This window comes from Erinaceus europaeus, chromosome 1 (assembly GCF_950295315.1).
Source record: "Erinaceus europaeus chromosome 1, mEriEur2.1, whole genome shotgun sequence".
NCBI classification, from domain to species: domain Eukaryota; kingdom Metazoa; phylum Chordata; class Mammalia; order Eulipotyphla; family Erinaceidae; genus Erinaceus; species Erinaceus europaeus.
The window spans coordinates 119711915-119734333 of NC_080162.1; the positions used below are offsets into that span (position 1 = coordinate 119711915).

The 22419-nt window shown below is 41.4% G+C and overlaps 1 protein-coding gene across 1 annotated transcript in view; it reads left to right on the forward strand.

Annotated features, from left to right (window-relative positions):
- The window catches only part of FBXO32 (F-box protein 32), a 43177-nt gene extending 22968 nt beyond the window's left edge, over positions 1-20209 (forward strand). The window contains exons 5-9 of the mRNA XM_007520797.3: positions 6187-6280; positions 7267-7451; positions 16295-16477; positions 19122-19265; positions 19660-20209. Coding sequence (XP_007520859.1) covers positions 6187-6280; positions 7267-7451; positions 16295-16477; positions 19122-19265; positions 19660-19749 — 696 coding nt within the window. The 3' untranslated portion in view covers positions 19750-20209. The remainder of the gene's footprint in view (positions 1-6186; positions 6281-7266; positions 7452-16294; positions 16478-19121; positions 19266-19659) is intronic.
- The last annotated feature ends 2210 nt before the right edge of the window (positions 20210-22419 follow it).

Below are 22419 nucleotides of genomic sequence, written 5' to 3' on the forward strand. Positions count from 1 at the left end.
CTCTGAGATTTGCTGTATGATATTGCTTTCAACTAGATGCTTCTCTACTCAGTGATTGAACACTGAAGAGCAGGATGTGGTTTCCCTATGCAGTGACCAACATGCCATCCTGCCTGGCCCAGAACCATCCCTATCATTGCAAGTCATGCCAGTTACCAACTGTCCACATGGTAGTGATGCTTTGGCATTGAGGATGAGCCTAGATTCCCCCACACACACACATGCACCTTCTTCCCCCTTCACTCTCTGTGTCTCCTTATACACAGACACAGGCTACTGGCACCTGGACTAATATTTGTCCAGTAGAAAACAAACAGCCATTTCCAAACAAGATAATTTCCTCTGCTCTCCTTTCCTCTTAGAGCTAGGGGCAAAGAATTCAATTGGTTAGTTCATCTTGGTAAGTAGATTGTTAGGTACACTGCAATCTTAACACAGAAATAAAAGCTATACATTTTATTCTTTCCCACAAGCTCACATGTCTTCCTGTAAGCACTAGGCCTAGAGAGTTATGTTCATGTAGAAAGTAGGCTGGAATGGTTTACCCAGTCTTAAATATGTTATTAATATTTACTGGGTGTTATTTCTCCCTTCACAGTAAAAGCTCTTTACAAGGTAATATTGATAATGAAATTCCAAGACTCTTTAATGATACTATATTATTTTTAAAGTTTAGCCCTAAATGCAAATTGGATTGACCTTGACCAACTGAAGGCCTCACTATCAGAATACATGTTCTCTGTTAGATAGTGTGGGCTCAAGTCTTGGCATGACTTCAACAGTTAATTAGCTTCTCTGAGCCATAGTCTACTCTTTTGCCAAATGGAGAATCACCTCACTACATTGCCAATGGGAATGAAAGAGGGTCATCTGTATAAAATGCCTTGTACAGTAGTTGGCATTAATTATTGTTATTATTACCAAAACAAGATTCCATGATGCAGCTATGTAAGTCATCAAATGTGTCATTTACGTTTATCAACAGGCGGCTATTAAAATAGCATAGTAAAAATGACAGCAAGGACTCTAGCAATCTGAAAACATTGGAGCATTTAGTTGACATACATAAAATTGAAATACAAGGATTATGAAGGTCTTTAAACCAATTGTTCTTTGCTCTTCTGACTCATTGTGCTTTCTTTAGCCTAGTAACTTTACTGTCTCGTAGGCTCTTGTGGTAGAAACTAATGATGATGGTTTAGGGGGTCTGTCCCATTAAACCAGCTATCTGTCAGTGTTTTATGCATAGTCCATCTTTGCAGCAACTATAGAGTATGGACTGGTATTGTAGTTTTGTTTTTTTTTTTCAGATAGGGAAACTGAGAACAGACAGTTTAACTCTGAAGATCCCACTCTTGGACTGTACAATTTATGGACGCACAGATGTCTATATGGAATATGTACAAATAAGTTGGCAAAATACGACTTAAGGGCTATATGTAGCCACCCACATGTTTTTGTAAATTAAACCTTACTGAAATGCAATCGTTGACATAGCCTTGCTGCTTTTACACCGTGACTGCCAAGTTGCTACAATCCAGAGTATATAACCCACAGAGCCGAAAATATTTGCTCTCTGGACCTTTAACAGAAAATATTTGCTAACTCTTGATATGCCAACTTCCAAGTTGACAAAATGCTTTGGTTTAAAATGGAAGGAAATAATGCTTTATAATAAAAATGCCTTTGATTTGGGGGAGAGACAATATTGTGTACTTTGGGACAAAATGGATGGAACTGGAGGTGATTACGCTTAGTGAAATAAGAGATGAAAGACAACTGCCTAATGGTATCGCTCATGTGGAATCTAGAGTTCTGATACATATTAACTTGAAAAAGAGAGGAGGGGAAGGAAGGGAGAGAGGGAGGGAGGGGGAAGAGAGAACTTGTCACCTGTTTCTCAAACTTTATAAAAACTCTGGTGGAGGGAGTTGGGTGGTAGCACAGTGAGTTAAGTGCACATGGCTCAAAGTGCAAGGACCAGAGTAAGAACCCTGATTCGAGACCCTGGCTTCCTACCTGCAGGGGAGTCGCTTCACCTGCAGTGAAGCAGGTCTGCAGGTGTCTTTCTCTCCCCCTCTCTGTCTTCCCCACCTCTCTCCATTTCTCTCTGTCCTATCCAACAACAATAACATCAATAATAACTACAACAATAAAACAAGGACAACAAAAGGGAATAAATAACTATTTTTTAAAAAATTAAAAATTAAAAAAAAAGAACTCTGGTGGTTATCTGTTATTTTTTGGAGGTGAGAGGGTGGGGTCACAGAACTTTGGTGGTGGGTGTGGTATGGAACTATCCATTGTAATCTTACAATCTTGTAGAAAACAATCATAAAAAATGAATGCTGATATTTTTAAATGCCTGATTTGGTATTTATATTGAGTTTTAAAATATTTACTTCATTTAATTCTGAGAACAATCCTGTGAAGTAAGTATTGTTTTTATTTTTGTTCTAGAAATGGAGAAACTGGGGTACCCAGAAGGTAAAGGACATACTAGATGGGAAATTCCATGAGTCTGGCAAGGATCATGTATCTTTATCACCATAGCCATGGCATCTGTCACAGTACTAGAGCAGAATGGGCACTAGGAAAACACTTGCTAAAGGAATGACAGTTGTAAAGATACACCCAGTTGGAAAATCTAGTTTTTTTTCTATTCTAGGATTCTTTTTCCTGACCCCAGAGCTTCTCATCAATAAAAAAAAGGGGGTGGGGGAGTTTTTTCTTGCACTAGAACCAAAACATAGCAGTTGACATGTCATTCTTTTGTCACTTGACTTTGATACTGTACTCCCCTTCCTCTTCCTCTGTCAAAGATCATTTCAGTCAGACCAAACAAGCATTTTTTTTCTTTGTTTTCCTTCAGACATATAACCATAGCTTTTAATGTTTTGTTGTCTTTCTAATTGATGATTTTTTTTTTATAAGATTAGAACTAAAAACTTTATGAGATGGTAGTCACATGGAATCTGGATTTGGGATGGGTTTCAAACAGCTCTGCCCACCCACTCCTACCCATGATGAGTCATAGCACATAGCCAAATGCCCTTCTGTGAGAGTGAGACTCGAGGCTTTTTTCTTTCATCTTGCTTTGTGCTGCTCATGTGAGACTCGGGGTATTAATAGATCTTGGCATGACTTTCTGAATCTTGTTGCTAGTCAGAAGATAAATGAGAGATTTGGCCAGTCCCTGTGTCATTTTTCACTCCTCTTGACTGTCACGTGCTGGCTGATGACAAAAATGAGCAAGGCAAGCAGAGGGCATCTAGCATGGTCACTGCCCATGTATGTGGCTCTACTGATGTTTTGACTTTCTGTCACTCTTAGTGGGCCCTCAGTCAGCTCCTGATTTCCAACTTTGGCTAACCAGTCAGTGTTAATCATAACCCCAGCCTTTTCTCATCACTTACTCCCAGATAGATGACTGGATTTCTTGCTGCGTGTGTGGGTTAGGGGTAGGGGGCGGGGGGGGGGGTTTGTTTGGTTTTTATTTTGTTTTATCTAGTTAAAGTAAAATCATGTTTGGGAAATTAAAAAGTCTGTATGTGATTTGACAGGCTTCTGTGGGATGCTATAGGGTCAAATGTTTAAATAAATGCCTTCGAAGAAGAAGTTCTTTGACTTGCCTACGTCACTGGCCCAAAAGTTTAGTTCTCTACAACCCAAGTTTTTGGTTACTTTGCGAGTTCCCTCAACCTTAATTCCAGTGCCAAGCACAGTGTCACACTAACTGTTTATTGACCTCAAGAAGTTGAATTGGGGCCTGGCCCAGAGACAAAAACTCCTCAGAAGAAATTCAAGTTTTAATGTAAAGAAGGGTCTTTATTCTCAACACCTAGTTTACTTTGTAAGTATTAGGCTAGTTGGTTTTACTTGGGCATCTGTAGTATTCTGATAAAATTAATCATTCTTACTTTTTACCTGCCTCCTTTGTTGGCTGATTCTATAAAAACATGCAGTGTGGGAGTCCGGTGGTAGCGCAGCAGGTTAAGCACACGTGGTGCAAAGTACAAGGACCGGCATAAGGATCCCGGTTCGAGCCCCCGGCTCCCTACCTGCAAGGGGGTCACTTTACAAGCGGTGAAGCAGGTCTGCAGGTGTCTGTCTTTCTCTCCCCTTCTCTGTCTTCCCCTCCTCTCTCCATTTCTCTCAGTCCTATCTAACAACGACAACATCAGTAACAACAACAATAATAACTACAATAAAACAAGGACAACAAAAGGGGATGAATAAATAAATATTTTTTAAAATGCAGTGTAAGGTCAGCAGGATAGTTCACCTGGGAGGTGCTTGCTTTGCCATGTGTGTAACCTAAGTTTAAGGCCACCCCCTACTGCACTGGGGGGAAGAAGCTTCAGTGCTGTGGTGTCTTTCCCTCTTTCCCTCTGTCTCTCTATCTATCTGAGAAAGTCAGTACAAAGCAAGGAAGTCCCAGCAATAATAAACAAACAAAAGGACAGACTGTGCTGAACCTTCTCTGTGCTTGTGAAGTAAGGTTTAGTGTCTCCTTTTTTGTTTTAAATTTTATTCATTTATGAGAAAGATAGGAGGAGAGAGAAAGAATCAGACATCACTCTGGCACATGTGCTGCCAGGGATTGAACTTGGGACCTCATGCTTGAAAGTCCAAAGCTTTACCACTGCTCCATCTCCTGGACCACGAGTGTCTCCTTTTTTTTTTTTTTTTTTTCCTCCAGGGTTATTGCTGGGCTCGGTGCCTGCACCATGAATCCACCGCTCCTGGAGGCCATTTTTCCCCCTTTTTGTTGCCCTAGTTGTTGCAGCCTCGTTGCGGTTATTATTGCCATTGTTGATGTTGCTTTTGTTGTTGGATAGGACAGAGAGAAATGGAGAGAGGAGGGGAAGACAGAGAGGAGGAGAGAAAGATAGACACCTGCAGACCTGCTTCACCGCCTGTGAAGCGATTCCCCTGCAGGTGGGGAGCCGGGGGCTCGAACCGGGATCCTTACGCCGGTCCCTGCGCTTTGCGCCACGTGCGCTTAACCCACTGCGCCACCGCCCGACTCCCAAGTGTCTCCTTTTTTAATGAGAAAGAGAAGGGGCAGAGCACTACTCTGCTCTGTCATTTGGCAGCGCTGGAGACTGAATCTGGGTTTCACGTATGCAGACTATGCACTCCACCCATAGAGCCACCTCCCCAACTATAAGCCTTGAGCCTCCTTTGTTTATCTGTTCACTGGATTTAATTCTGTAATCTCTAAAGACCTCCTTCCTTTATCAATCAGAATTTAGTTACTTAAAATCTTGCCACTGAAGAGAGACTAAGCTAACCTCAATTATCATCTTCGTTTTTTGTTTGGTGATGTTAGGGGTGGTAGGATTGTGAGCTACTGCTTCCATAAACCAATCAGCCTTTACTTTCCAGCTCATTTGTGCATTTGTTGTCCCAGAAGCTTTATGTGGAACTTTCCACTTAAAATTCTCAACAGTTGTGGGGACTCGTACATATTATTAGTCTAGAGGAAGAAACTGGAGCACCAAGAAATTTAGTAACTTGCTCACAGTCCAGGTCAAATCAAGAGTAGAACCTAAAATTAAAAACTACACAGTAATGATAATACGTGTCTATTTCTGTTTCTGTGAATGGCCTCTTTCTCCAGAAAGAAGTAATCAATTCTTCCAATGCAGTGGAAGATGCTAATTAATAGACATTTTTACTGACTGCTGCATATGAAGGGGATCTCTGGATAAGAATGGCCACTTCCCTGGAAGTTGCACATCACTGCTGAACATAAGTTTTGTAGGTGCCTAAGAGTGGCAGGTGCCAGCCTGGAGGAAATTCAGGCAGGGGACGAATTCCCACTGGGAGTAGTCATGTAAAAAGCAAACCTTCACAGGTCGAAGGAGGTTTTGTTCTCTCCAGACGAAATGTCAGTTCCACTTGGCAAAGTAAGATGAGTAGGACGAATAAGACCAAGCTCAAACCAAGCTCTTTATATTTAAGAGGGGGAAAAGGTAATTAAAAATTCAACCTGATCCTTAGGTTTTGAATTATCCCCATTTGCCTCTGACTTTAAACATCTGCCTCTTATTGCACTGTGGCCCTGCATGGTATTTATCTCCTCATCAGTCAGTCTGTGTCATGTGACTAGAAAATAAAGATTAGAAGAGAAAAACATCCCTGGATTCTAAGCTTGGAAACTTCTATTTTTATCCACAGCTGTTGGAACTGATAGCAAAGTCACAGCTCACATCTCTGAGTGGCATTGCCCAGAAGAACTTCATGAACATTTTGGAAAAAGTGGTACTGAAAGGTGAGTGCTCTCTCTCACTCTCACTCATTTTGATTGCCATGGGAATAGACAGATGTGCTTTCCAATAAATAGACGTGTTACTAGATTTGAGAGGGAATGTGACTAGATGGAAATGAATAGTACTGGGTGGCACACCTGGTTAAGCACACACCTGACAGTGTGCAGGGACCCTGGTTCAAAGCCCCTGGTCCCCATCTGCAGAGGGGAAGTTTCAAAGCAGGGCTGCAGGTGTCTCTCTGTCTGTTTCCCTCTCAATTTCTCAGTCTCTATCCAGTAATAAATAAATTAACTTATAATAGAAAAAAGAAATTAATAGTACCAAATACATTTCAGGCAGGTTCCAGCTCATGTTCAGCTCATTGTCCACTTGTCCTTTTCTCAGGACCTTGCCTAAGTCCTGAGGTAACCCTCCTAGGTTTCTCAGTGTGTAGGCACATATTCCAGTCTTGGCTACAGAGTTTCTGGATTCCAAATTTCTTGAAAATGGTAAAATAAAAACCAACTATTGGAGATACAAGGAATATTAGGTCTCTGGCACATATATCTTACTGTCTAGGGAATTTTGAGTCCTACCAGAGTGATTTGTTCATAATCACACAAATAACTATCCAGACAAGATTTAAACCAATATGCCTGACCTTCCAGGTCTATGTTTCTACTACTGAGCATCTAGAAAGGATGTCACTATACAGTGAAAGAACCTGCTTTGATCTCATGTGAGTTATTGGTGCTGGTAGAAAACTGAATAGACCAGATCTTTGTAGAAAACTAGGGAGAGGAAAACAAAAAGGGACCTAGATAGTGGAAACTCTACCCAATAGCCTTGAGAGCAAAAGTTCAGCCAAGTGGGACCAGAGAGAAGCCAAACTGTATCCCTAGCAGCAGTACCCATGTAATAGGAGCAGACTGGAGAAGAAAAGGCCCACTTATAAAATACAGGTGTTTCAGCATTGTAACTCTTATTATTTTTTTCCTTCCCACTTAAGTCCTTGAAGACCAGCAGAACATTAGACTAATAAGGGAACTACTCCAGACACTCTACACATCCTTATGTACCCTAGTCCAAAGAGTTGGCAAGTCTGTGCTTGTCGGGAACATTAACATGTGGGTGTATCGAATGGAGACAATTCTACACTGGCAACAGCAGCTGAACAACATCCAGATTACCCGGGTAAGCTGGAATGATCTGGCTTCCTGCTAGCAGGAAAGGTTTCTGTTGGTCCCTCCTTTGAGATGCTGGGTCATCTTGCCAAGATGGTGATTCCTCTCTGGTAATGGAAGGGCTTGTACTGTTCTGATCTGATGTCTCCCCTGGGTGCTGGGGTGGTAGGAGAACTTCTAGATACAGAGGGAAGAGAGGATGGGTAGAAATAGTTAGCCAAACAGGATCCAAGTCTGTGAAGGATGATAGTCAACTAAAGCATGGAAGGACAACTGGAAACTTGGCTAAAGGGGTGGAGGTGGGAGGGTTAGATGATGCCACTAAAACGTTTAAAGGGTTTAGAATGGTGTCTCTCAGCCCATCTCCTCTTTAAGAATGTGATATTTACAGCTTTAGAATATACATTAGAGCTGTGATGGCCTGAAGGACTGGTTCGAGTCTTATAAAATTCTAATTCCAATTACTAATAATTATCACAAAGGAAGCCATTATATAAAGACTGTGAGCAGACATGTAAGAAAAGAAAAGAGATGAGCAATTCCTACTCAAAGAACAAAAAGCCAGTATTGTGACTTTTGACTCTCAACTATTATCCTCTTAATAGTGGAGAGGACTGTGACATACAGAAACTGTGGGGAGGGTACTGGTGTAATCTCTTAAGGCTCACTAATGGGAAACACACTTGGGCAGCTCATGTAGCATTTAGCTTACTTATCTAATTCCTAACCATGACTGTTTTAAGTGTTTCCGGGACCCACGCTGATAAAGTTTGGGTATACTCTGTGTCTCCAGAAAATCACACACACACACACACACACACACACACACACACACACACCCTCTAACCTCTTCTAGATAATTTTCCTGTATGAAGTTTTCAAAAGGCAGTATACTCGACTTTATTATTAAGAACTAATCTTTGCCTTAGTTCTGAAACACAGGAAATAATATAAAGCCTCAGTTATGTGACTTCCTTAGAATCATTTAGTCTAAAACTTTCTTTCTGTCTTGTATACAAAACAGAAGCAGAGACACATATAATCTTTCAAAAGTTTTCTTAATTATTTGCTTTTAAAAGTGTGAGTATAAGGAACATTTTTCTCCTAATTTACGCCCATCCTATCTCTCAAGTGTAGGCATAGTTTGATAAAATGAATTTGAAAACCAAACCCTCTGTTTGTCTGTCACAGAAAAGTCCCACCTTCTTTTTTATTTTTGACACTCTTTGTATCCTGGACTTAATATGCCCATTGAAATTACCTGCCAGTAACTTAAATGAGCAAGTTGCATTTGTCTCAAGGACATCATTCCTGCAGCAACACTGAGACACCCATTTGAAAGGTCCTACTTGCACAAAACTTATTTCTGTTCTTTGACCACCTCACAGGAGTCTCCCTTGGTCACATCTATCCACAAGCCTTACATTTTCATGGGCTCATTTTTTCTTAGTTGATTCACAGATTCCTGGAAAGTAGCTATTACAGTTGCTATCCATCTTTATATATCAAGGTAGAATATGTCAGAGAAGCTCAGAGACTCTCCCTGAGCTACAAGACCAGGACTGAGACCAAAATTCTGGACTCCTTACTCCTGAAAATGGTAAAAGTCTTGGTTTGGTTTGGATTGGATTGGATTGGTTTGGTTGGGTTGGGTTGGGTTGGGTTGGGTTGGGTTGGGTTGGGTTGGGTTGGGTTAACATCAGTGACTTTCCAAATTTTTCCTTTTTTCTTCACCATCAGAGTTATTGCTGAGACTTGGTGCCTACAAAATAATTTCAGCTGTTTCTCAAATTTTTGCTTTTGTGGTTTTTTTTAAGTGGATAGGGAAGCAGAAAGAAGGGACACCTGCAGCAATGTTTCACCACTTATGAAGCTTTTCCCCTGCAGGTGGGGACCAGTGGTTTGAACCTGGGTCCTTGTGCATGGTAATGTGTGTGCTCAACTTGGTGCACCACCACCTATCCCCTTCAAACAGTTTTTTATTTAAAATAAAATTTTTTTAATGTCAGACAGCCAGGCATTGATGTTTGAAAAATAAATTTTTCCTTATCTGAGTTAACTATTTCTAGTAATTTTTTAAATTTCTTTATTGGGGAATTAATGTTTTACATTCAACAGTAAGTACAATACTTTGTACATGCATAAAATTTCCCAGTTTTCCATATAACAATACAACCCCCACTAGGTCCTCTGAATCCTTCTTGGATCTGTATTATCCCCACCCACCCACCTCAGAGTCTTTTACTTTGTTGCACTACACCAATTCCAGTTCAAGTTCTACTTGTGTTTTCTCTTCTGATCTTGTTTTTCAACTTCGGCCTGAGAGTGAGATCATCCCATACTCATCCTTCTGTTTCTGACTTATTTCACTTAACATGAATTTTTCAAGGTCCATCCAAGATCAGCTGAAAATGGTGAAGTCACCATTTTTTATAGCTGAAGTAATATTCCATTGTATATATATCCCACAACTTGCTCAGCCACTCATCTGTTGTTGGACACTTGGGTTGCTTCTAGGTTTTGGCTATAACAAATTGTGCTGCCAAGAACATATGTGTACACAGATATTTTTGGATGGGTGTGTTGGGTTCCTTAGGATGTATCCCCAGGAGAGGAATTGCAGGGTCATCGGGTAGGTCCATTTCTAGCCTTCTGAGAGTTCTCCAGACTGTTCTCCACAGAGGTTGGACCAATTGACATTCCCACCAGCAGTGCAGGAGGGTTCCTTTGACCCCACAACCTCTCCAGCATTTGCTACTGTTACCTTTTCTGATGTATGACATTCTTACAGGAGTGAAGTGGTATCTCATTGTTGTCTTTATTTGCATTTCTCTGACAATCAGAGACTTGGAGCATTTTTTCATGTGTTTCTTGACCTTTTGGATCTCTTCTGTGGTGAATATTCTGTCCATGACCTCTCCCCATTTTTGGATGGGGTTATTTGTTGTCTTGTAGTTGAGATTTGCAAGTTCTTAATATATTCTGGTTATTAGCCTCTTGTCTGATGTATGGCATGTAAAGATCTTCTCCCATTCTGTGAGGGGCTCTTGGTTTGGGTAGTAGTTTCTTTTACTGTGCAGAAGCTTTTCAATTTGATATAGTCCCATAGGTTTATGCTTGCCTTAGTCTTCTTTGTAATTGGATTCATTTCATTGAAGATGTCTTTAATATTGATGCAGAAAAGAGTTCTGCCAATATTTTCCTCTAAGTATCTGATCATTTCTGGTCTAACATCTGCTGGGCTAGCTTCGCGGGCGGGAGACAGACAACCAGGGATTCATGGCTGAGCTGGGAAGCAGTGCAGTGTTTATTGAGAAAAGAATCTGCATTTATAGTTTCCAGGAAGGAAGTGGTAGGGTGGAAAACAGGATGTGACTAGGAGAGGGGGCGGAGCAAAAAGAGAGTGTGAACCAACGGGGATTAAACCAATGCCCTACAGACAGGGTGGGTCTCAGACAAAACAATGATTATGCAAATAGACCAACAAACATCCAAGTCCTTGATCCACTTGGAATTTACTTTTGTATTTGGTGAAATACAGTGGTTCAGTTTCATTCTTCTGCATGTTTCAACCCATTGTTTCCAACACCATTTGTTGAGGAGACTCTGCTTTCCCCATTTAATAGTCTGGGCCTCTTTGTCTAAGATTAGATGTCCATAGGTGTGGGGGCTCACTTCTGGGCTCTCAATTCTATTCCACTGGTCATTGTGTCTATTCATGTTCCAGTACCAAGCAGTTTTGATGACAATGGCCCTAAAATACAATTTGAGATCTGGGAGTGTGATGCCTCCAGTTCTGTTCTTTTTTTTCAAGATTGTTTTGGCAATTCTAGGTCTTTTCTGGTTCCAGATAAACATTTGTAGCATTTATTCTATTCTCCTAAAAAAATGTGCTTGGGATCTTGATGGGGATAACATTATATTTGTAGATGGCTCTGGGCAAACTTTTTTTAATGCAGTTTTCTTCCAACTATTTTGCCTATGCTACAGCTTTTCACAAACCTTTTAAATCCACTGAAGCCCCTGCAGGATATACTCTACAGGGTTCACTTTCTCTTTCCACCCCTCCTAGGTACTCCAGCCAAACACAGCTGTTCTCTGCTCACTTGGGTCTGATCATGTCTTGGAGCTTTTAAGTTTGTTGCCTTCCTGATCATCCAGTCAAATGAAGCCACTATCAAAGCAGTTATAGAGTGGATTTACCTAGTATGTCTTTTTTTTTGTCTCCAACAACTAGCTTATGAGTGCCACAAAGAAAGTCATCTCTTATTCATTTCTTCCCTCTACCTGGCCCAGAGCAGAAGGCAGTCAGCAAGATCTTGTTGGATAAAGAATGGTTAAAGGAGTTTCAGGCCATGGTGCACATATCACCATGCACAAGGACCTAGGTTCAAGCCCCCTCTTTTCACCTGCAGGGTGTCCACTTTACAAGCAGTGAAGCAGGTCTTCATGTATCTGTCTTTCTCTCCTCCATTCTATCTCCTCTCCCCTCTCAATTTCTCTCTGTCCTGTCAAAGAAAAAATTTAAAGAAAAAAATGGCAGCCAGGAGCAGTGGATTCATAGTATAGGCACCAATCCCCAGAGATAACCCTGATGGCAAAAAAAAAAAAAAATGGTTAAAGGAAGTCACCTACTTTATCTGTTCAGTAGTCAGAAGCAAAGAATTGGAAACTATCACCCTATATTAGGGATGATAATGGAAATTTATCACCTGCAGAGTTGTGGGCAAGTTATTCAACTTCTCCTTGCTTCAGTTTCCTCATTTGGGAAATAAGGAAAATAATGCCTATCCCACAGCCCACATATAACATTTTGTAAGTTAACATATAGGGTGTTTTGGAGCAGTGCCTCATTTAGTAAGTTCTATGAATGCAGCAACTGTTATTAAGCTAATTCTGACAGACTCCTCCAAGTTCTTCACCTGTATTTACTGGCTCACCTATTTAGAGCATAGCTCCAAGTAATTATCATTATAATGGCTATTGGACATTCTGCTAAGTATCCCTATGACTACGCCTTCCCGCAGCTCTACAAAATATGTTGTCCCCATGTTATAAATGAGAAAAATCAGAGTACATAGTTCAGTATAATCTAGCTGACTCCTCACTACCAGTAAGTAGTTCAAAGATAGACTCTAGACTTGCGTATAAATGCTGTGTTTCTGTGCATTATACCTCCCCCACCCCACCCCTGTCCCCACTCCCAGCCCCCTCCCCACTCCACTTATCCTCTTGGACTCTTAGAGTAGTGCTGAGAATCCTCTTTCCACACAAGAGCTTTTGCTTAACTCTCCAAAGCAGAAGGTAGGGAAGGTAGCAGGTGGGGACAGAGAGAGACTTCAAACAGAAGCACCATCTGTCATCTTATGCAGTGTCAGGTTTAGAACCAAGAACCTCAGGCATGCAAGATATGCACTCTTGCACTAAGCCACTTCCCCTAAACTGTATTTTAAACTTGCTTAAAATGCACACACACAAACACACATACACACACCAAGAGAGAGTTTGACTAAAAGAAATACATTTTATGGGAGCCAGGCGGTGGTGCACTGGGTTAAGCACACATAGTACAAAGTACAAGGACCCACACAAGGATCCCTGTTTGAGCCCCTGGGTCCCCACCTACAGGGGGGTTACTTCACAAGTGGTGAAGCAGGTCTGCAGGTGCTTATCTTTCTCTCTCCCTATCTCCCCTGCCCTCTCAGTTTCTCTCTGTCCTATCCAATAAAAAATAAAAAATTACCACAGGAACAGTGGATTCATAGTGCAGGCACCAAGCCCCAGTGATAAGCCTGGAAGTAAAAAAGAAAAAAGAAAAATATATTTTATTATGGGAAATAATAAAGTGACATTTATAATAATTTCTCTCTACTTGCCAAAATCCTATCAGTATCTCCCCCACACGGAATCCTATTTTCTTTCAAAAATTTATACCTAATCCTATAGAACCAGTTTTTATTGTAAAATAATTAATGTAATAAAGGATGAAGGAATAAAACTAAGAGAGCTGTTTTTAGGGGGAAATAATCAAATGGAATTACAGTGTGCTATGAACAAATCAGTGTTTTCAAAGCACGGGGGAAGGGTAGACATAAAAGTATTTCAGCCAAATAATCGGTTGAAAAAGCTTTTTTATTTATTTATTTATTTATTGTCATCTTTGGGGCTTGAGCACTCTAGGTTTACTTTTTCAGACAGACACAGAGGGGGAGACAAAAAGAAGATAGCACAGCACTGAAGTTTCCCCTGATGTGGCCAAACTTAGACCAGATTCACACAGACAGCAAAGCAAGCTCCTTCCCAGGTGAACTCTCTCACAAGACTGAATTTTATTTTCTACGTTTATATCTTTAAAAGAAGGCATGCAAACAGTAAGCCATTTATTAAAGTAAGGGCTCAGCATGGGGTCTGGGCAAGGATTTTGGAAAAGTTCAGGTTTGAAAATTTGAGAGTAGACTGTGCCAAATGGACTTTAACAGAAGTTCATGTAATAATTGGCCTGGGTGTTTTAACCAAAAAAGTCAATGCTTTGAAGTGCTGGAAAGAAAACGAACGTTTTGTGGCAGTTTTATTAGCTCTTATGATCAGCAGCAGATGATAAATAGCAAACGGGTCTAGGGCCTTCTGCAGCCTGGCAAAGTCCCAAATGTAGCAAACAACTGAAGGCTTCAACCAGCAGCCTGAGCAATATAAATTGTCATGTCTGTGGACACTTTCAGTGAGTTAGGAGACTGAAGCAGCTCCAAATCTGAGTTTGCTAGAGATGGAAGGCAGTTTCAGAAACTTCTAAGCCAGTTTATTCTGGGCATGGTGAAACTGACACCAGATTCGCCAGGGGTACCTGACATCCAGATTGTTTCTTGTCCATCCCATCCTCTCCCCTTTCATCTGCAGAATCTTCTTTCCCAAGAGCTACAGCCTACATTCCTTCTCCCTACCTGTCTTATTTTGTGGGGACACAAGAATGGGGTTTTGAGACTGAGTACCTTCCTACATACCCCACCTCCAGAAGCTTTCAGGTCTTCATGTATTTTGTATACCATCCAGTTCCTAAAACATCAGGAGAATACAATGCCTATCCACAAGTCATAGATGAAGTCATTTTCCAAGTCATTAGAAGAGTTGCTTCATCCTGTACTTTTTTCATGTGATACCTCCACCCCCACAGGTGACAGGACAGTGGACTAAAAATGTCAGTAGTTCAAAGTTAGGGTTCTTAGAAAGAACAGAGAACCAGTCTTGGGTGATTGTGCTGAGTTATCCAGATGCCAGCAGCCAACTGCTGCTCAAGACATTTCTAGGCACCTCTTGTGTACAGATTGCCCCCATAGCACTTTGGTACTTGCTTCCCTGATAGCATTTAATATAACATTCTGTAATTATTTGCTTAAGTTTTGGGGTTTTTTCCTCAACCTAATGAACCCTTGCAGCCACTCAGAGGTACCAGGTGTGTGTGTGTGTGTGTGTGTGTGTGTGTGTGTGTGTGTGTGTGTGTGTGTCTGTAAGGGATATAAAATTAGACCTTGTCTTCAAAGATCTCAATCTGGGAAAAGTAGCATGAGTTCATCAAACTTTAAACATTGAAGAAACTTAGATTTAAGTCAGAGATATAGTTGAAGAATCCTAGAGAAATTAATGGTCAATTGCCTCTATATTATCCATAGATGACAATTTAATTGCCTCCATGTTATGCATAGTTTTAAAAATGCTCTATGGAGCCCTAGATTTAAGTGAATGGTGGTGGTTGGTACAGAACATCCTGGATCAGCCTTTTCCAAAGTGTGTGTGTGCCTATGTACACACACACATATGCACACATCAGCCAGTGCAGAGCCTTCTTGTTGCTGTCTACCTATTCAGTTGTCTGGGTTACAACCATTCTGCCTGTGCTGTGCACTAGGCAGTCTTCTAGACACTGGGAATACAGCAATAAAAAAAAAGACAAGTATCCATTCCTCCACACAGAGTGCCTTCTAGTAGGAATATTCCATCTGAGTTTTCTTTAGGAAAAGAATCTCACTATATATGTTTCCTTAGGTTGTTGTAAAAAATATCTAGAAGAGATCATAGAAATTCAGTAAGAGGCAGTGAATAAAGCATGAGGTAGTCACAAAAGCTCAAAGGGTCATCCAGAAATGGGTTGGAACTGGGTCTGACAGTGAGTAACGTCTGGGCAGGCAGAGGACTGGGGAGGATGAGGACAACAGATTGCATTTGTGAGTGCAAGTGAGAAGACCTTCTTTAGATCAGTGGCCACATGAAAGCAAAGAGATAGGTAAGAGGAGCTGCATCCAAGGCAGTGAGCACTTCAGGAAGGCAGCTAGTCTTGTAATGGAGTGCATCAAGTGAAGCATCAAAACCTAGCTTGCATTCTTTTGGAAGTCTTTAAAAACATAAATCTTCAGGGTCTGAAAAATAGCTCACCAGGATAGAGTACTTGCTTGCCATGTGCTTGACCCAGGTTAAAACCCAGACCCCATCACTTTGAGGAAAGCTTCAGTTATTTGGGTTTGTGTTTTTCCCTCTCTCTTCTTCTCCTTGTCTCTTTCCCATCTGAAAAAGTCAGCCCAGAATGGTGAAACCCCAACAATGATGAAAAAAATGTGGAGAGAGGGGTATAAACTCTGTGGAACTTGAAAACCCCTCTGTCACTAGTCAGCTCCAGCCACTCCAGGCTGTTTGCTGTGGGCCTGAATCATGGCTCCTTCTCTCCACTGAGGACAGGGAGATGTGCTGTTTTTGATCTCGGATCAGGACACCAACTTGAGAGTAGAGGACGAGGAAACAGTTACCTCGTTGGAAGTGAATTGCTATTCTTTGTCCCACAATTGACCATCATCCATCTCCCTGCAGCCTGCTTTCAAAGGCCTCACCTTCACTGACCTGCCTTTGTGCCTACAACTGAACATCATGCAGAGGCTGAGTGATGGCCGTGACCTGGTCAGCCTGGGCCAGGTGGCCCCTGACCTGCACATGCTCAGCGAGGACCGGCTACTGTGGAAGAGGCTTTGCCAGTACCACTTCTCTGAGAGGCAGGTTGGTATGGTCTGACAGGCGCCCCTGCTTCTCTTCTTACTCTGCCCCTACCCTGAGCTCCTGGCAGGCCTCTCAAACCTGATCTGTGCACTCCTACTCTTGCAAGGTCCCAGCTTTACTATAAAACAATAGTCCATGGCAGTTCTCTAGGTGATATCAGGGTGGGGGGTGACTTACATTCTTAACCTATTCATGTTTTATTACCTGTTCAAAAACAATAATAATATGTAGGAGGTAGCATGTGGATTAAGCATTGAACATGAAAACAGGAAGTCACAAGTTCAATCCCCTGACATCACATTTGCCAGAATATTCTGTTTCTTTCTTTCTCCTCTCCTTTCTTTCTTCCCTCCTCTCTCTTAACAGATAAACTCTAAAGAAGATTAAAGCTGCATCAGCCCAGTCATTTTCTATGACAGTGAAACTTGCACTTTTATGTCATTTTATTGCTAACGTATTTTTTTATTAATATATTTTATTTTTTATTGCCACCAGAGTTATTGTTGGGGCTAGGTGCCTACATTATGGATCCACTGGTTTTGAAAACTATTTTTCCTTTTTCCCCCCTTTCTTTTATTTGATAGGACAGAGACACTTGATGGAGGGGGAGAGAGAGAGAGAGGAAGATACCTGCAGCACTGCTTTTCCTCTCATGAAGTTTCCCCTTGCAGGTGGGGAGCAAGGGCTTGAATCTAGATCCTTATTCACAGTAATGTGTATACTTCACTGGGTACACCACCACTCAGCCTTAGCCAAAATACTACAGGTATTATTTATCTCATTCTAATGACTCAAGGGTTAGAGTGGGTGTTATTTTGTCTACTTTAAAGAGATAAAATTAAGACCACAAATGGCTAAGTAAAATATGTGGTTGTCAGGAGTTGGGAGGTAGCGCAGTGGGTTAATTAAGTGCAGGTGGCGCAAAGTGCAAGGACTGGTGTAAGGATCCTGGTTTGAGCCCCCGGCTCCCCACCTGCAGGGGAGTCGCTTCACAGGTCTGCAGGTGTCTGTCTTTCTCTCCCCATCTCTGTCTTCCCCTCCTCCCTTTCTCTCTGTCCTATCCAACAACAACGACATCAACAATAACTACAACAATAAAACAACGTCAACAAAAGGGAATAAATAAATATTAAATATATAAAAGAAAAAGTCATAATGAAAAGTCATAATGAATATTTGCATAGAAAAATATGTCATGGGTGGGGTTTAGATAGCATAATGGTTATACAAAAAGGCTTTCATGCCTGAGGCTCTGAAGTTCCAGAATCAATCCCCTGCACCACCATAAGCCAGAGCTGAGCAGTGCTCTGGTTTAAAAAGAAAGAAAGAAAGAAAGAAAGAAAGAAAGAAAGAAAGAAAGAAAGAAAGAAAGGAAGAAAGGAAGAAAGAAAGAGAGAGAGAGGGAGAGAGAAAGGAAGGAAGGAATGAAAGAAAGAAAAATATGTCATAACTTTTCCAATGCCCAATACCCAAATTAATGAAGCAACTTTCTAGGTGAGAAAACTTATCTTGAATTTGAATCTGGCCCTTTAGATCCCCATCTTGGGCTTGCTTCTGCTCCTCATGCTGCCTTGTCTCCAACAGCTTTTTATAGAAGTGTGGGTTCAAGAGTCAGGTGGTAGCAGTGGATTAAGCGCAGGTGGTGCAAAGCGCAAGGGTGGGCATAAGGATCCCAGTTCAAGCCCCCGGCTCCCCACCTGCAAGGGAGTCACTTCACAGGCAGTGAAGCAGGTCTACAGGTGTCTATCTTTCTCTCCCCCTCTCTGTCTTCCCCTCCTCTCTCCATTTCTGTCTTTCCTATCCAACAACAATGACATCAATAACAACAATAATAACTACAGCAATAAAACAACAAGGGCAACAAAAGGGAATAAATAAATTTTTTAAAGTTAAAATAATAATAAATTATAAATGTTGGTTCAACAAGTTCTGCACAAGGAGGCACTTATATTTAGGTATAGAAATTAAAACCGGGAGTCGGGTGGTAGGTAACGCAGCAGGTTAAGCACGTGTGGCGCAAAACGCAAGGACCCACAAGGATCCCGGTTCGAGCCCCCAGCTCCCCACCTACAGGGGAGTCGCTTCACAGGTGGTGGAGGAGGTCTGCAGGTGTCTATCTTTCTCTGTCTTCCCCTCCTCTCTCCATTTCTCTCTGTCCTATCTAACAACAATGGTATCAATAACAACAATAACTATAACAACAATGAAAAACAACAAGGGCAACAAAAGGGAAAATAAATAAATATAAAAAAAAGAAATTAAAACCTCTGTGCCAAGAAATTATAATACTTTCTTAGAAAAAATCACTCAAGTCTGTAACAAAGAAGGACTGCAGTTGTTTATTGAGCTCACCTAGACTTCAATGGGCCATCCAAGTACAAGCTAGCAGAGGTCACTAGGAAGTTGTCTCAAGCTACCTGTTGCTTTTCTAGACTGGCTAGAAGCTGCAGTTTAACTGGGTAGAACCCTGAAGGCACTTCTGAATACCTCAGCTATTCCTTCCCCTTGGGTGTTGCCAGGGTGTCAGTGAGAGGGGGGGGGGGGGGGGCAGGCAGTGGGAGCAAAGGTTTCCAGAGCCAGACAAGCAGAGACTATCTTCCTGGTGAACTCTTCCTGAAACTTCTTTTACTTCTTGGCCACTTAGATCCGCAAGCGATTAATTTTGTCAGACAAGGGACAGCTGGATTGGAAGAAGATGTATTTTAAACTGGTGCGGTGCTACCCACGGAAAGAGCAGTATGGAGACACCCTTCAACTTTGCCGACACTGTCACATTCTTTCCTGGAAGGTATGTGTGTCCTCCCACACAGCCCTAGTCCTACCCCTAGGAACCAGTAGTTGCCAGCATCAAAATGCCATATCTTTTCTTGATGTTTATAACTTCCACCCCAGCTGAAGATGAAGGTCAAATAGAATCAGCCCCTGGAGAGAGAAACTTTCAAAGGCATTCCTTTCCCTCTGCACTTAAGTGTGATTTTTCTCTTCTGCAACCCACTTACCTGCCTCATATTTTCTCATCTCTGTGTACAGGTGCACACACTTGCACATAACTCTGGCTTGCTGCAAATTTAAGACATTCTTGGCAGAGGGATGTTGTTTGGGGAATTGGGCATTACCAAGGGTGCAACAAATCAACAAGATGCTTCTGAGAACTCAGACCTAACCATGGTGTTCCTTTGCAGGGCACTGAACACCCGTGCACAGCCAATAACCCAGAGAGCTGCTCCATCTCACTGTCACCCCAAGACTTTATCAACTTGTTCAAGTTCTAAATCCTGGCGTATGACAGCACTTCAGAAGTGTCTCCTTCCTGACCGGCTGGTTGGGGATACAGAGTTTGGATACTTCCTTTGTAAATAGTGTACATCTGACACACTGATTCAGAACTTCTGATATCAGTCATTGAGAGGATCCTAGATGGGAGACATGCAGTTGCTGGCATATGGACTTCTTGTTAGAGTTGCTCTGGGAAAGCAGAATATACTGTAAATAAACTTTTTTCCTAATGATTTGACAGCAAGACTTTAAGGACAGGGGTTCTAGTTCATCAGTGAAAATGGAATTTTCTACATGTCCACTGAAATTCCTTTTAGTGTTCCCTAGAGATGTGGAAGAAAAGGGGCAGAAAATACAAATGCAAGATAGAATAATCTTTGTTTACAATGTGAGAATCTGTGAAAAGAAGAAAGGGAAAAAAAGAAAGAAAGGAAGAAAGAAAGAAAGAAAGAAAGAGAAAGGTAGGAAGGAAGACAAAGAATATAAGAGAAATCCCTGGGCTTTGGGCTTTTGGGTTTGTTTTGGGCTTTTGGGTTTTTTTTGAAAAGACAAAGGAAACACACCACATTTAACCCACATCCACACTGGTATAAAAGGCTTATCTTAGGAAGATACCACACAAAAGTCTACCTCCAAACACATACAGTGCTCTCTTTAACAAAGTGTGTTGTCTAGTAGGCAAAACAGCTAGTTTTCCATCATATAGAAAATTATTTAAAAGGGGGAAAGGTATCAGAGGCAGTTCTTTTCATGTTTCAGACTTCCTCTTTCAGTGAACTCCATTCTTGGTGTTCCCTCCTTTCTAGAATACCACCAAATCACAAATGCTTCCCACCCCCTTTTATGTTATAGCTCATTCAGGGCAACAGAAGGCCAATCAAAAACAGTCCCAGAGGAAGTCCTTCCACAGAAAAGATAGAGTTAGACACTTGATAGCTGTGAAGAATTTCTTATTCCTGTTGAACTTCTTGGCTCCTAGCTTCCTGGGGTATCTTCCATGGATAAGCTTATCTCTGTGGGCTGGTTGGAGCCAGAGTGCTGATAAAGGCTTGTAAAAGCATCTCTTACATTATCAGTTAAATGTTTTACCAATTTGGCTGGTAATGAGATGAAGGGTTTTCTTTTCTTTACATGAAGCAAAACTATGTAGTCAACCTGAGCTAGGCCCTCTAATGAGGGTAATAGTATAAAGTCTGGGATTCTAGCCAAATAGGGAACAGAGGTACTATGAGTTCATCCTAAATTTGCTTCATATCCCAGTAGATCTTGCTGGGCAAATATCAGCAGATAACTGTGGAAGAAAGAAAATCTTGGGACTGAATGGACTCATTGTCAAATATTGGGAGTGGGTCGGGATGTTTTTGGGTTTTTTTTACTTTTTTATAGAACTTTGCTTTTCTACAACAATGTACATATTTTTGTAGTTGTATGTGCTGTGCAGGGTTTTCTGGGGGAGAAGTTGGCTGGTTTTGTTTGTTTGGGGATCTTTGTAAATACCTGTGCCACCCAATCAGGCTATTGGCAAACACATAAAGAATAAATAGGAACTGTGTTCACAACTACACTGATGACAAGTATATATCCATAGAGCTTGCACCCTGGAATTATGGGGGGGGGGGGAGATGGTGACTATGTACAGAAATAGACAGCCTAGGGACATCATGTCTTCACATCCTTCTTTCTATGCACAACCCAAATAAAAGAAGCAAGCTGTACCTCGATGCTTCTTGTTTTGCCATACTGTGCCTACACCAAGGTTTCTGAATCTTTTTATGACTTCCCCCAGGAAGAAAGTAATTAAATTGAATGTGAGTTATCCCTGATGAAAGTAAATATTACACAGTAAGATCTTACTGGATAAGGTTGAGTTTTGGAGGACCATAAAGCCTTAGTGTGCTGGCCAAGGTAATATTAAGCAATACGCAAGGGCTCTAGGGTTGGTTTTTGGTTTTGTCTTTTAATGGAAGACATTTTGCCTTTCACTCTTCCCTTCCCAATGAGTCAAAGTCACATTGGGAGTATAGACAGGACCTAAACTGAAATTTTAAAAAGTTAGTTCTTCCATAATTAAAGACATTTTTCAAGTGCCACCACTATCCTAAAGATGGGAAGTAAAGCTGCCTGTTGTTGAGAATGCTTTTGACTCTGAAATTGTTAGATCTAAGGGACCATGGCCTCCCATGTTACCCCATCAGCTCTTGTCCTCTGTGCCTTCATGCTGATGAAGGAGATGGAAACTTCTCTGTACCTTCTCTATACCTGGGTTTGTGAACCCAGAAGGTATATATCATCCACCCAAAGTAACAAACCAGTCTTGTTTGAACTATCCACAGTGCTCAAGAGTATGGGTCATGCTCCCATCAGCAAGGTTTCCAAAAAAGATGACCCTTTACCCCATCTGATAGTGATAGGGCTCCACAGTTTTCTGAACTGTCTACCTTAATGGTGCTTCTGTCTCCTTCGGTATTATTGGAAGTGGTTATGTAGTAGAATCATTTTTTAAGGAAGAGAAGAAACCAACATTCCCAGTTCTCTTTCACTGGGAAAGAAGAATAAGGAAGGAAATAGCAGGTGGTGAGGGAGAGGGGAAAGGTTAAGAATGGCAGAGTGATGGTGCTTTGGTGTGAGAGCAATGGGAAGAGCAGAACAGGCATACAAAGAACATC